Source organism: Gorilla gorilla, chromosome 14 (assembly GCF_029281585.2).
Source record: "Gorilla gorilla gorilla isolate KB3781 chromosome 14, NHGRI_mGorGor1-v2.1_pri, whole genome shotgun sequence".
Lineage (NCBI taxonomy): Eukaryota > Metazoa > Chordata > Mammalia > Primates > Hominidae > Gorilla > Gorilla gorilla.
In genome coordinates, this window is record NC_073238.2 from 62821171 (window position 1) to 62836783 (window position 15613).

At 37.4% G+C, this 15613-nt stretch overlaps 2 protein-coding genes across 9 annotated transcripts in view; one reads left to right on the forward strand and one right to left on the reverse strand.

Moving 5' to 3' along the window:
- Positions 1-15613, forward strand: part of RB1 (RB transcriptional corepressor 1) — a 177712-nt gene that overhangs the window by 111299 nt on the left and 50800 nt on the right. The gene's annotated exons all lie outside the window — the stretch shown is intronic.
- LPAR6 (lysophosphatidic acid receptor 6) overlaps positions 1-15613 on the reverse strand; it is a 54488-nt gene that overhangs the window by 19204 nt on the left and 19671 nt on the right. For 3 of the 7 annotated variants that reach the window (XM_055359820.2, XM_055359818.2, XM_055359822.1), the window contains 3 exons: positions 14595-14735; positions 7564-7674; positions 3017-4990 (listed from right to left, as the gene is read on the reverse strand). In XM_055359820.2, the coding sequence (XP_055215795.1) occupies positions 3268-4302 (1035 nt within the window). In that variant the 5' untranslated portion in view covers positions 4303-4990; positions 7564-7674; positions 14595-14735 and the 3' untranslated portion in view covers positions 3017-3267. Of the gene's footprint in view, positions 1-3016; positions 5071-7563; positions 7675-9049; positions 9204-14594; positions 14736-15613 lie in introns of those variants that run through there. The other 4 variants (XM_063697371.1, XM_063697372.1, XM_063697369.1 and 1 more) reach the window with 3 other exon arrangements.

Sequence of the window (15613 nt, forward strand, 5' to 3'; positions counted from 1 at the left end):
TTTAAATACCAATATCTATAATTAGGATTTCTATTTCCAACTTACTTTTCAGCATTTTGAATGTAGAATATTAAGGTTCATTGATAGCTCCTTAAGTAGTGTCTTCAGTTTAATTTTCTGTGAATATATTATATATAATACATATATTTTTATGCTTTTTAAAATAAACTAGGTACTTGATATTTTCTCAGTAAAGATGATTTCTAAGTTCAGAAATTATTAGGATGCTGGAAAGCCATTTTTCCACACCTGAAAAATTTTCTCAGCTTACTGTGTTCCTTTGAAGGGAGTTAATGTGGGAAGGAAGATTAGTCAAATCATCTACTGTTTTATGAAAATGTTAATAACAGTGGGCACAGTTTTTGTAGGGGGGCTTAGTGCTATCATTTTCAGGTAATCAAAAGTAAAATCATCAGAGTTCTAATATTAATATAGGTTTTTCTGAATAAAGGGGGAAGGGAAGAGAAAACCCTCAGAATATATGACTTACCACAAAGTACAACACTAGCAAAGGAAAATAAATTTTGTTCTGGTACAGTTTTTTTCCATAGTTCTAGATGAGAAAACCATGTTTGTTATCTGTTATGTATTGCTTTATGAAGAATCTTACAAAACTTTTGATTCATTTATCTTCCTGTTGACAAGAGACACCAAAAAGTTTCTTTATGAACATAGTAATAACAACTATTTAATGACTGTTTTACTTGCATTTTAAAGTTATATTCATGTTTTGTGATCTTGCCTTAAGTTGAGATCTTTAAGCTGAGGAGAGTTCTGAGAAATCTCAAAGTTATACAGTTCTCCACCCCTTTCCCCCAGATCAGTAGATTGGTAGTTGCTTCTCAACTCAGTATGTTTAAGAAAGAGTGTATTTTTATTTACTGAAGTGTAATATCAAATAAAGGAATTTCAGGTCAATGGAAGAAAACACATTTATATTATGTATATACTTCTCTTGGGATATAAAGGACCATGGTTAGTATCTTCACTAGTTTTTTGGGTTTTTTTTCTTTTCTCTTTTTTTTTTTTTTTTTTTTTTTGAGATAGGATCTTGCTCTGTTGTCCATGCTGGAGTACAGTGGTGTGATCATATCTCACTCTAACTTGGAACTCCTGGGCTGAAGGCATTAAAGATGTATTTTGCTTTAGGTTTATTTAAAGGAAACCATGGATCCCTAAAGAAAACCCCCCACTGCTATTTTACTGAAAATGGGTTTACCTGTCTAGCAAATGATTGTGATTTTTCAGAAATCATTACACCTCAAACCCAGAGAACAGCAAAAATCAAATTTATGTCTTAAAAGAGTTTTTTGTCCAAGTTGTATTGAGGACTTGAAAGATTAAGACAGTAGAAATCAGATAGGTTGGATGCTGAATTTAATTACATGTCCTTTTTCTTAAATAGAAGGCATTCTTTTTTAGTTAACTTTGGAGAACTGCTTGATTTTTTTTTTTTTTTTTTTTTTTTTTTTTGAGATGGAGTCTCACTCTGTCGCCCGGCTGGAGTGCAGTGGCAAGATCTTGGCTCACTGCAACCTCCGACTCCTGGGTTCAAGCGATTCTCCTGCCTCTGCCTCCCGAGTAGCTGGGACTACAGGCATGTGCCACCACACCCAGCTAATTTTTGTATTTTTAGTAGAGACGGGGTTTCACCATGTTGGCCAGGAGGGTCTTGATCTCTTGACCTTATGATCCACCCGCCTCAGCCACCCAAAGTGCTAGGATTACAGGTGTGAGCCACCGTGCCCGGCCTGAATTTTTTTTAAAAAGGAATATGTTGGATAATAAAAAAGTTTTAGTGTACTTGGTACTTTTTTTTAAAGTATACCTCAGAGCCAGACCTATTTTATGTTTAGTGAAATGAAAATATAGTTTTGTTCAGTTATTTCGCCTTGTAGTTTTGTTACTTTATAATGTAAGGAACTGTGTCCTTAATTAATCATTTTGACGTACAATAACATCTTGCCTACTTGAAATAATGTTTTGAACTTCCCAATATTTGGCTTAAAATGGCCAGAAGAGTGAAGGAAAAGAAAATATTTACAGTCATGCATCACATAATAGCATTTTGGTCAATGACCGCATAAACGATGGTGGTCTCATAAGATTATCATACTAAATTTTTACTGTACCTTTTCTGTGTTGAGATATATTTAGATACACAAGTACCATTATTTTACAGTTGCCCACAGTATTCTTTACAGTAGCATGCTGTATAGGTTTGTAGTCTAGAAGCAATAGGGTGTACCATATAAGCCTAGGTGTGTAATAGTGTATACCTTCTAGAGTTGTGTAAGTACACACTGTGATGTTTGCACGACATAATTACCTAAGCAAGCATCATAAGCAACACATGACAGTATATTACTTTCTAAATGCCAAGTACTATATTTCACTATCTCTGATGTTTCTCTGACCTAACATACTTAAAACATAAGTTCTTGACTGTGATGTAAGTGCACTTTTAAAATATACCTCTGGTAGTATTTTATTTTTTTGCTAAGTAAAAACTTAGCAAAATGACATTTTATTAGTTTTCTCCCTCTCAATTTTTGTGGCATATATCATTTTGAAATTGGGTGCGTTATATACAGAAAATCAAAATAGTAACTTCAAAGCATACCATATAGATAGCATCTGCTTTCTGCAAATTGCCTACACATACCAAACTCCCAAAATGTTATCAGTGTGTTACTGCTCAATATCTTCCAACAATGTTAATATGTCATCATTTCTACAGAAGACTATATTTTTAGTTATACATATATTTTAAAATACTCCCAAAACATTTATTTCAAATTACTCTTCTTTCTCATTTGTTAATCAGTTTAAGAAATATGATTAGTAGTTTTAATTCAAAATAAAAATGGTATGTTGAATAAAATATTACATATTTAAACTTATATAAATTAGTATAAAATAATTTAGTAAATTAAATCATTTAATATAAAAAGGAATTCAAAGACATTACAGATTGGCACCACATAATTTAAATCAGTCACTTTTAGACACTAAATAACTTTAAGAGATTTTTTTTAATGAGGGAACAAATCAAAATGGCTCAGAAAAATCAGATGGAGTGGATACACAAATAAAATACATGTTAATGCTTAACACATTGAATACAAATTTTCTTTATACTAAAGACTTTAAAATGTCCATATGTTAATTTCTTTTGGAGGTGGAAAAATAGTTTGTCCAAAAAGACACTTTTCACAGTTGAAGGAACTTGAAAGTTCTGTCCCAGTGAGTCCTAATGGTTTTATTTCAGGCAGCAGATTCATTGTCAAATATCTTACTTTTTAAGGTCTGTAGGTTATGCTGAATAAAATTCTCTGCACCATGAACTTCAGAGAATCTGAAGTCACTTCTCCTGACAGACCAGTTTTTCATTTTTATTGAATTCTGAATTGTGTCCGATGTAAAGTAGTAAACTATAGGGTCAAAACAACAGTTGGAAACAGCAATACAGAGAGTGATTGGGTACATTGTCCTTACTGCTGCCACTACTGAGCAATTAACAAATGTTTGTGTTCTCACAAGAGAATATAAAATAAGATTGATATTGTAAGGAACAAAACAGAAACAGAATATGATCAAATGTACAAAAATCATTTTTAAAACCTTAGTTTTGTTTATTTTGCTTCTACTTAATGTAACAGGTTTGGTTAAAGTTTTTAGCACCATACTAGAACAAGTTACATTTAAAATTAGAGGAATAAAAAATCCCACTATTTCGATGAAAATTACAATCCTTGAGAGATATGTTTTCCATGTGGCTTCTGGAAAATTTTCAAAGCAGGCTTCTGAGGCATTGTTACCCTGAGAGTGGGTAGACTGAACAAAAACGGCGGGTGCACTTCCTCCGATCACAGTTAACCACACGCCAGTGCAAACAATCTTTGCATTTCTTTTGGTTCTTAGAGTCTTTGACTTAAATGGGTAGACAATTGCCAGAAATCGATCTACACTAATACAGGTTAAGAACAGAATGCTTCCGTACATGTTGGTATAAAACAGCATCACAGAAATCTTACAAAGTAAATCTCCAAATGGCCAATTCCGTGTTGTGAAGTAAAAAATCCTGAAGGGTAAAGTAAAAACAAAAAGCAAGTCTGACATTGCCAAGTTAATCATGTAAGTTGTAGTTTCATTTCGGACTTTGAGGACGCAGATGAAAATGTATATGGCAACACAATTGGATATTAACCCAAGCACAAACACCATGCTGAACATGCACCCATACAAAGTGTACTTAAAGGAGTCATTATAGAAGCAGTGGGAGCTGTTAACGCTTACCATCGTAAAGGCACGTCCAATTTTCCGTTTGGAAGCACTTTCATCAGCTGCAGTCTCCTTTGGGATTCAGATTATAACCTCTATAACCTCCAATTTATTTGCAAATTATCTGGATCTTTGGATGGTTTTATAAATATTTCCTTTTTCTCAGAAATACCCAAAAGAAACATGAAATTTGTTGCTGTAAAATTTCCGCTGGATTCTTCAACAGGAAAATATTTTCATTTGTTAGTCTTTAGAAAATCCATGAATTCCAAGGCTCAGTTAACTGACGAGCAACCTTTAAAAAATACAGTCAACGAGGCCAACCCATAGGATTATAAATTTAAAGAAAAGCTGTGATCTGTGACCAGAATGAAACCACTTGTCTTCTAAACTTGTATTTCAGTAGTCAAGATGAATACTCCAAAGTTAATGTTTCTTTATGCCTCAGAATGTTAAGCTTAAGTTATCAATCTTATTTTCTTTTCAGTGCAGAGTTTCAGAGACTTAAACATTCCCAATTTGTCCCATTTTACTTCTTGCTTCTTTTAAATGAAGTTTTCCTTTTTTGTTTTCCTGCAGTGGATCCCAGATGGTGGGTAAGCAGAAGAGTCTTTTAAAGATTCCGAAATAAATTCCCAAGCTTGTTAGCTCTTGTTGAATTGAGGCCTTTTCCTCAGTTGCCAGTTGTATCTTGAGGTCGCTTTCTCTGAAGTGAAAAACAAAGGCTTCCTAGATTTGTAATATGACATCACAGGAAGAAGAGGCTGGGTTTGGACAAAGAAACTTTCAGCCCAGTTTGTTTGCACTTCCTTTAATCTGATAATGTGTCTGTTGGGAATATACCTAGGAGGCTTGCAAATGGTCACTGGCTGTTGAACTGCGTGGTCTGCTCATTAACTCTTTTTATGTGGAAATGCCTTCTGCGGTGCTGGCAACCTCTCAGAGTTGTTTTGATTTGTTTCAGTAGTAATAATTGAAAGAAAAAAATCACTATTCAGCCTGTTCTCTTATTCGATTGTTTTCGTGTTTGGGATATGACAATTTAGAAAAGAAAATGTGTATGGGTGTGTATTTATAAATTGAAATTGTTAGTGATATCTTAACATAGCATTTCAAAGAACTGTTTAATGACTATAAAACAGGGGCCTTTAACCTTTAAGGTATAAAAAGCATTTGACTCTTGGTTTCTGAAAAATAATATTTAATTGTTATCATTATGAGTAGCTCTTATCCTGGGTCTCATTAGTTTTTGATAAGCAATTTTCTAACATTCTTTCCTCTTTCCTATGAAGTTGTATTAATATTTTAGAGCTGTTTAAATTTTTAAATTACTCATTTCTCCAAAAGAACAAACTCAAGAATGTTTATCTTTGGTGTGGTGTTAATTTTACTTTCTAAGCACAAAATGAAATTGCATCTTTTTAAGCAAAATTTTTTTAACCTTAAATTGATTGAAATAAGGTTTAGAGAATAAAAATCCTACTACTTGGCAAAATTTTAGGTTCATAGTCTTATCTTCCTTCTTCCTCCCAGCTCTTCCCTTAACCCCTTAATATGACATTAACTATATATTGAAATATATTTCAGATTTTGTCTCCATCTAAAAGTTTCTTTGAATGGTTTATATGTTTATATTTAAAGTATACTCATATTTTGGGCCAGGTGCAGTGGCTCACGCCTATAATCCCAGCACTTTGGAAGGCCGAGGCAGGTGGATCACCTGAGATCAGGAGTTTGAGAGCAGCCTGGCCAACATGGCGAAACCCCATCTGTACCAAAAATACAAAACTAGCCTAGGGCAATAGTGCGTGCCTGTAGTCCCAGCTACCCAGGAGACTGAGGCAGGAGAATCGCTTGAACCTGGGAGGCAGATGTTGCAGTGAACCAAGATCAAGCCACTGCACTCCAGCCTGGGCGACAGCAAGACTATCTCAAAAAAAAGTATACTTATATTTTAAAGACTCCAAAATCAGAAGAAGAAAGTGTGTGTAAGGTGAGGGTACTTAAATGTAGGTGTTATTTCCTCAAAGATTGAGGATATCACAACCTCTATGGCACATGTTTTTCTTGTTTTAAATATCATTTTCTTCAGAAAAGGCTATATCTAGTTATGCCTTACTGTTATTATTTTTTTAATTTGGTCTAGTTTAAGCTGAAACTCTTCCTCTTGGGTATTAAGTAATTTAAGAACAATTTATTTTTTTCTCATAAATTACTTAGCTAGCTTAAAAATAACTTATTACAGTAAAATGTTTTGTGTTGTTTTGCACCATTCTTTCACACTCAGCAATTTTTGTCATTTGTTGATGAACTATAATCTATTTCTACTGTCTGGACTAGAAAATTCATCTATTACCAAATGACAAAAAAAGATAGGTATTACTTATAACCAATACTTAAAATTTTGAAGGGTTGAATATCTTTTATATCACATTTGGTATAGAAAAGATGTATGTGTGTGTTCGTATTAGAAGGCTGGTAGAAGCTGAGTGAGCATTAATGAAAAAAGGAGTGGTTAATAAGCTTGTATTCTCATTGGAAAAAATTTTCTGTTAGTAGTTATGTCTTACTGTTATTTTTTTTTTATTTGGTTCAGTATGTTTTAAAAAAACAAAATCTTAGTAATCTTCTTTCAAATTGATAGTCTCCTCTTTAGTTATCTTTAATTAATGAAATATATGCAGTTGTATATGCTGTTCTCATCCTACTTTTACTTTTATTTTGAATATGGCATTTTCTCATTCAAAGAATTAAAATGTATTAATTCTACTTGGAATATTCTTCTACATATTGTCATTACTCACTTGACTTGTTATTAACTTAAGTCATTCATCTATAGTTTTTTCTTTTCTTTTCTTTTTCTTTTTCTTTCTTTCTTTTTTTTTTTCTCACTCTGTCGCCCAGGCTGGAGTGCAGCGGTGCGATCTTGTCTTACTGCAACCTCTGCCTCCCAGGTTCCAGCGATTTTCCCACCTCAGCCTCCCGAGTAGCTGGGATTACGGGCACCCGCCACCACACCCAACTAATTTTTGTATTTTTAGTAGAGATAGGGTTTCACCATGTGGCCAGGCTGGTCTTGAACTCCTGACCTCAAGTCATCCACCCACTTCAGCCTCCCCAAGTGCTGGGATTCCATGTGTGAGCCACCATGCCCGGCCTGTTCATTTATAGTTTTTTAATGTTTGAGTTACTGGGGCTTAAAAATGGATAGATCACTATTTGTTGAATTAGGCTTTTCATTATTATCAGTATCATAGTAAATGTTTGTATAATTCTTACCACAATTCTTGGTTCTTTGTAGATGATTCTCACATGTTTGCTGATGAATGAATCATAAACTTGAATTTTGTTGCCAGTTGTTTCTACTGAGGAAGAGCCATAGCAGAGGGACTGTTTCAACAGAAAGAAGATAATTGAATACTGCATTTTTTCCAGATATTAAATTTGGCTTCTAATTAAGGAACCAAAGGGGAATTTAGAAACTTTGAAAAATTCTTAGGTTAGAATTGGAAAAATACAGAGTAACTACTTGCAAAGGGAGGTAATGAATCCATATAATCAATTATATTTAATAGATACTTTTGTATTTGATAAACTCAGGCAAACTGTTATTTTAATGTGAGATCTCTACACTTCTGGAACTTAACTCTGAGAATCAACTTATTTCTTATATGGATTTTTTGGGGGGAGCGAAAATTAAACAGAGCCAGATAGATGTTAAAATGGTGAACACAGGAACAGCTGGAGTCTGCAGCTCCCAGCGAAATCAACACAGAAGGTGGGTAATTTCTCTATTTCCAACTGAGGTACCCAGCTCGTCTCATTGAGACTGGTTAGACAGGGGGTGCAGCCCATGGAAGGCGAGCCAAAGCAGGGTGGGGCATCGCTTTACATGGGAAGTGCAAGGGGCCAGGGAACTTCCTCCCCTAGCTAAGGGAAGCCATGAGGGAATGTGCCATGAGGAACGGTGCATTCCGGCCCAGACTCTATGCCTTTTCCGTGATCTTCACAACCCTCAGACCAGGCAATTCCCTCGGGTGCCTACACCACCCAGGCCCTGGGTTTCAAGCACAAAACTGGGCAGCCGTTTGGGCAGACACCGAGCTAGCTGCAGGATTTTTTCTTTTTCATACTCCAGTGGCACCTGAAACACCAGTGAGACAGAACTGTTAACTCCCCTGGAACGGGGGCTGAAACCAGGGAGCCAAGTGGTCTAGCTCAGTGGATCCCACCCCCACAGAGCCCAGCAAGCTAAGATCCACTGGCTTGAAACTCTCACTGCCAGCACAGGAGTCTGAAGTTGACCTGGGATGCTGGAGCTTGGTGGGATGAGGGGCATCTGCCATTACTGAGGCTTGAGTAGGTGGTTTTCACCTCACAGTGTAAGCAAAGCCACTGGGAAGTTTGAACTGGGTGGAGCCCACTGAAGCTCACCAAAGCCACTGTAGCCCAACTGCTTCTCTAGAGTCCTCCTCTCTGGGCAGGGCATCTCTGAAAAAAAGGCAGCAGCCCCAGTCAGGGGCTTATAGATAAAACTGCCATCTCCCTGGGACAGAGCACTTGGGGGAAGGGTGCTATGGATGGCTATTGGTGCAGCTTCAGCAGACTTAAACGTTCCTGCCTGCTGGCTCTGAAGAGAGCAGCAGATCTCCCAGGACAGTGCTCGAGCTCTGCTAAGGGACAGACTGCCTCCTCAAGTGGGTCTCTGACCCCCATATCTCCTGACTGGGAAACACCTCCCAGCAGGAATCAACAGGCAACTCACACAGGAGAGCTCCAGCTGCCGTCTGGTGGGTGCCCCTCTGGGACAAAGCTTCCAGAGGAAGGAACAGGCAGCAATCTTTGTTGTTCTGCAACCTCTGCTGGTGATATCCAGACAAACAGGGTCTGGAGTGGACCTCCAGCAAATTCCAGCAGACCTGCAGCAGAGGGGCCTGACTGTTAGAAGGAGAACTAACAAACAGAAATGAATAGCATCAATATCAACAAAAAGGACTTCCACACAGAAACCCCATTTGAAGGTCACCAACATCAAAGACCAAAGGTAGATAAATCCATGAAGATGAGGAAAAACCAGCGCAAAAAGGCTGACAATTCCAAAAACCAGAATGCCTTTTCTCTTCCAAAGAATCACAACTCCTCGCCAGCAAGGGAACAAAACTGGACAGAGAATGAGTTTGATGAATTGACAGAAGTAGGCTTCAGAAGGTGGGTCATAATAAACTCCTCCAAGCCAAAGGACCATGTTCTAACCCAATGCAAGGAAGCTAAAAACCTTGAAAAAAGGTTAGAGGAATTGCTACCTAAAATAAGCAGTTTAGAGAAGAACATAAATGACCTGATGGAGCTGAAAAACACAGCACAAGAACTTCGTGAAGCATACACAAGTATCAACAGCCAAAGCGGAAGAAAGGATATCAGAGATTGAAGATCACCTTTATGAAATAAAGTGTGAAGACAAGATTAGAGAAAAAAGAATGAAAAGAAACAAAGCCTCCAAGAAATAGGGGACTATGTGAAAAGACCAAACCTATGTTTGATTGATGTACCTGAAAGTGACAGGGAGAATTGAACCAAGTTGGAAAACACTCTTCAGGATATTATCCAGGAGAACTTCCCCAACCTAGCACGACAGGCCAACATTCCAATTCAGGAAATACAGAGAACACCACAAAGATACTCCTCAAGAAGAGCAACCCCAAGGACACATAATCGTCAGATTCACCAAGGTTGAAATGAAGGAAAAAATGTTAAGAGCAGCCAGAGAGAAAGGTCGGGTTACCTACAAAGGGAAGCCCATCAGACTAATAGTGGATCTCTCTGCAGAAACCCTACAGGCCAGAAAAGAGTGGGGGCCAGTATTCAACATTCTTAAAGAAAGGAATTTTCAACCCAGAATTTTGTATCCAGCCAAACTAAGCTTCATAAGTGAAGGAGAAATAAAATCCTTTACAGATAAGCAAATGCTGAGAGATTTTATCACCACCAGGCCTGCATTACAAGAGCTCCTGAAGGAAGCACTAAATATGGAAAGGAAAAATTGGTCCCAGCCACTGCAAAAACATACCAAATTTTAAAGACCATCGACACTATGAAGAAACTAATGGGCATCAACTAATGAGCAAACTAACTGGCTAGCATCATAATGACAGGATCAGATTCACATATAACAATATTAATCTTAAAAGTAAACAGGCTAAGTGCCACAATTAAAAGACACAGACTGGCAAGTTGGATAAAGAGTCAAGACCCATCAGTGTGCTGTATTCAGGAGACTCATCTCACCTGCAAAGACACGTGCTCTAAATAAAGGAATGGAGGAAGATTTACCAAGCAAATGGAAAGCAAAAAAAAAAAAAAAAAAAAAAAAAAAAGCAGGGGTTGCAATCCTAGTCTCTGATAAAACAGACTTTAAACCAACGAAGATCAAAAAAGACAAGAAGGGCATTACATAATGGTAAAGGGATCAATGCAACAAGAAGAGCTAACTATCCTAAGTATGTATGCACCCAATACAGGAGCACCCAGATTCATAAAGCAAGTCCTTGGAGACCTACAAAGAGACTTAGACTCCCACACAATAATAGTGGGAGACTTTAACACCCCACTGTCAATATTTGACAGATCAGTGAGACAGAAAATTAACAAGGATATTCAGGACTTGAACTCAGCTCTGGACCAAGCAGACCTAATAGACATCTACAGAACTCTCCACCCCAAATCAACAGAATAGACATTCTTCTTAGCACCACATCACACTTATTCTAAAACTAACCACATGATTGGAAGTAAAACACTCCTCAACAAATGCAAAACAATGGAAATCATAACACAGTCTCTGAGACCTCAGTGCAATCAAATTAGAACTCAGGATTAAGAAACTCACTCAAAACTGCACAACTGCATGGAAACTGAACAACCTGTTCCTGAACGAATACTGGGAAAATAATGAAATTAAGGCAGAAACAAAGAAGTTCTTTGAAACCAATGAGAACCAAGACACAACATACCCAAATCTCTGGGACACAGCTAAAGCAATGTTTAGAGGGAAGTTTATAGTACTAAATGCCCACAGGAGAAAGCAGAAAAGATGTAAAATTGATACCCTGACATCACAATTAAAAGAACTAGAGAAGCAAGAGCAAACTAATTCAAAAGCTAGCAGAAGATAAGAAATAACTAAGGTCAGAGCAGAACTGAAGGAGAGAGAAACACGAAAAACCCTTCAAAAAATCAATGAATCCAGGAGCTGGTTTTTTGAAAAGATTAACAAAATAGGTAGACCACTAGCCAGGCTAATAAAGAAGAAAAGAGAGAAGAATCAAATAGACACAATAAAAAAATGCTAAAGAGGCTATCACCACTGATCCCACAGAAATACAAACTACCATCAGAGAATACTATAAACATCTCTATGCAAATAATCTAGAAAATCTAGAAGAAATGGATAAATTCCTGTACACATACACCCTCCCAAGAGTAAACCAGGAAGAAGTCGAATCCCTGAATAGACCAATAACAAGTTCTGAAATTGAGGCAGTAATTAATAGCGTACCAACCAAAAAAATCCCAGGAGCAGATGGATTCACAGCTGAATTCTGCCAGAGGTACAAAGAGGAGCTGGTACTATTCCTTCTGAAACTATTCCAAGCAATAGAAAAAAAGAGAGTCCTCCTTAACTCATTTTATAAGCCGAGCATCATCCTGATACCATAACCTGGCAGAGACACAACAAAAAAAGAAAATTCGGCCAATATCCTTGATGAATATCGATGTGAAAACCCTCAATAAAATACTGGCAAACTGAATCCATAGCACATCAAAAAGCTTATCCGTCACAAACAAGTCGGCTTCATCCCTGGGATGCAAGGCTGGTTCAACATATGCAAATCAATAAATGTAATCCATCACATAAACAGAACCAAAGATAAAAACCACAGGATTATGTCAATAGATGCAGAAAAGGCCATCGATGAAATTCAACACCGCTTCATGCTAAAAACTCTCAATAAACTTCATATTGATGGAATGTATCTCAATAAGAGCTATTTATGGCAGACCCACAGCCAATATCATACTGAATCAGCAAAAGCTGGAAGCATTCCCTTTGAAAACTGGCACAAGACAAGGATGCCCTCTCTCACCACTCCTATTCAACATAGTATTGGAAGTTGTGTTCAGGGCAGTTAGAAAAGAGGAAGAAATAAAGCATATTCAAATAGGAAGAGAGGAAATTAAATTGTCTCTGTTTGCAGAGACAATGATTGTCTATTTAGAAAACCCCATTATCTCAGCCCAAAATCTCCTTAAGCTGATAAGCAACTTCAGCAAAGTCTCAGGATACAAAATTAATGTGCAGAAATCACAAGTATTCCTATACAACAATAATAGACAAACAGAGAGCCAAATCATGAGTGAACTCCCATTCACAATTGCTACAAAGAGAATAAAATACCTAGGCATACAACATACAAGGGATGTGAAGGACATCTTCAAGAACTACAAACTTCACTGCTCAAGGAAATAAAGAGGACACAAACAAATGGAAGAACATTCCATGCTCATGGATAGGAAGACTCAATCTTGTGAAAATGGCCATACCACTCAAAGTAATTTATAGATTCAATGCTATCCCTATCAAGCTACCATTGACTTCCTTTATAGAATTAGAAAAAACTACTTTAAATTTCATATGGAACCAAAAAAGCCCATATAGCCAAGACAATCCTAAGCAAAAAGAACAAAGCTGGAGGCATCATGCTACCTGACTTCAAACTATACTACAAGGCTACAATAACCAAAACAGCATGGTATTGGTACCAAAACAGATATATTGACCAACGGAACAGAAGAGAGGCCTCAGAAATAATGCCACACATCTACAACCATCTCATCTTTGACAAACCTGACAAAAACAAGCACTGGGCAAAGGATTCCCTGTTTAATACATGGTGTTGGGAAAACTGGCTACCATGTGCAGAAAACTGAAACTGGACCCCTTTTTTACACCTTATACAAAAATTAACTCAAGATGGATTAAAGAGTTAAATGTAAGACCTAAAGCCATGAAAACCCTAGAAGAAAACCTAGGCAATACCATTCAGGACATAGGCATGGGCAAAGACTTCATGACCAAAACACCAAAAGCAATGGTAACAAAAGCCAAAATTGACAAATGGGATCTAATTAAACTAAAGAGCTTCTGCACAGCAAAAGAAACTATCAGCAGAGTGAACAGGCAACCTACAGAATGGGAGAAAATTTTTGCGATCTATCCATCTGACAAAGGGCTAAAGTCCAGAATCTACAAGGAACTTATACAAATTTACAGGAAAAAAGCAAACAACTCCATCAAAAAGTGGGTGGAGGATATGAACTGACACTTCTCAAAAGAAGACATTTATGTGGCCAACAAGCATATGAACAAAAGCTCATCATCAGCGGTCATTAATGAAATGCGAATCAAAACCACAATGAGATACCATCTCACGGCAGATAGAATGGCGATCATTAAAACGTCAGGAAACAACAGATGCTGGAGAGGATGTGGAGAATAGGAATGCTTTTACACTGTTGGTGGGAGTGTAAATTAGTTCAACCATTGTGGAAGACAGTGTGGCGATTCCTCAAGGATCTAGAACCAGAAATACCATTTGACCCAGCAAGCCCATTACTGGGTATATACCCAAAGGATTATAAATCATTCTAATATAAAGACACATGCACACATATGCTTATTGCAGCAGTATTTACAATAGCAAAGACTTGGAACCCACCCAAATGCGCATCAATGATAGACAGGATAAAGAAAATGTGGCACATATATACCATGGAATACTATGCAGCCATGAACAAGGACGAGTTCATGTCCTTTGCAGGGACGTGGATGAAGCTGGAAACCATCATTTTCAGCAAACTAACACAGGAACAGAAAACCAAACACTGCATGTTCTCACTCATAAGTGGGAACTGAACAATGAGAACACATGGACACAGGGAGGGGAACATCACACATCGGGGCCTGTCGGGGTTGGGGGTTAGAGGAGGGATAGCATTAGGAGAAATACTTAACATAGATGATGGGTTGATGGGTGCAGCAAACCACCATGGCACGTGTGTACCTATGTAACAAACCTGCACGTTCTGCACATGTATCCCAATACTTAAAGTATAATACTTTTAAAAAATGGTGAAGACAAGCCTTTTTTTAGGACTGTTGCCATAATGACCTTGTAGACTGATTTGAAATATAGTGTATCAGCTTTGGCAACATAGGGAAACCCTGTCTCCATAAAAAATTTAAAAATTACCTGGGTGTGGTGATGTAAACCTGTGGTCCCAGCTGGTTGGGAGGCTGAAGTGGGAGGATTGTTTGAGCCTAGGAGGTTGAGACTGCAGTGAGCTTTGATTGTACCACTGCACTTCAGCCTGGTGACAGATCAAGACCTTGTCTAAAAAAAAACAAAAAGGAAAGAATATAGCCTACATATACAACCAATTCAAAATATAGTGAATCTTGGCCAGGATCTATGGTTCACACCTATAATCCCAACACTTTGGGAGGCTGAGATGAGAGGATCACTTGAGACCAGGATTTCAAGACCAGCCTAGGCAACATAGTGACACCCTGTTTCCAAAAATTAGCCAAGTGTGGTGGTGGGCATCTGTAGTCCTGGTTACTAGGGAGGCTGAGGTGGGTGGATCGCTTGGGCCCGGGAGATTGAGGCTGCATTGAGCTATGATTGTACCATTTTACTCCAGCCTGAGTGACAGAGAGAGGCCTGTTCTCAAATAAGTAAATAAATAAAAAGAATGAAATATAGTGAATTTCATTATGTAATGCATCGGTTTTTAAAATTTAATGACATCTGATTCTGATTCTTTGAATACTTTCACTGCTTAAGCTGCTGGGTTGGGTTTTTGTTTTTGTTTTTGTTTTTGTGTTTTTGAGACGGAGTCTTGCTCTGTCATCCAGGCTGGAGTGCAGTGGCGCAATCTCGGCTCACTGCAACCTCCGCAGGTTGGGTTTTTTCACTCTCAGGCATAATAGATCAAGGAATCACCTTACACTCTTTATGTTTAAGGATTTCTGATTTTTGAAACAGGTTGCACAAGAAACATGTATAAGATTAAATATTCTGTAAAAGGCTTCCCTTTATGTTTCAATAGCATTCTTCTTTAAAAGACCTATTTTTTTCCACAATAAGACACCGTGTTCTTTTACTATAAAATTGATCAAAGAGGAATCGATTAAAACTTTAAAGAATTCTCTCATTAAAAGTTTTGAAGGCCATAATTGAAATTGTACATAACATTGAGAACAGGGGAT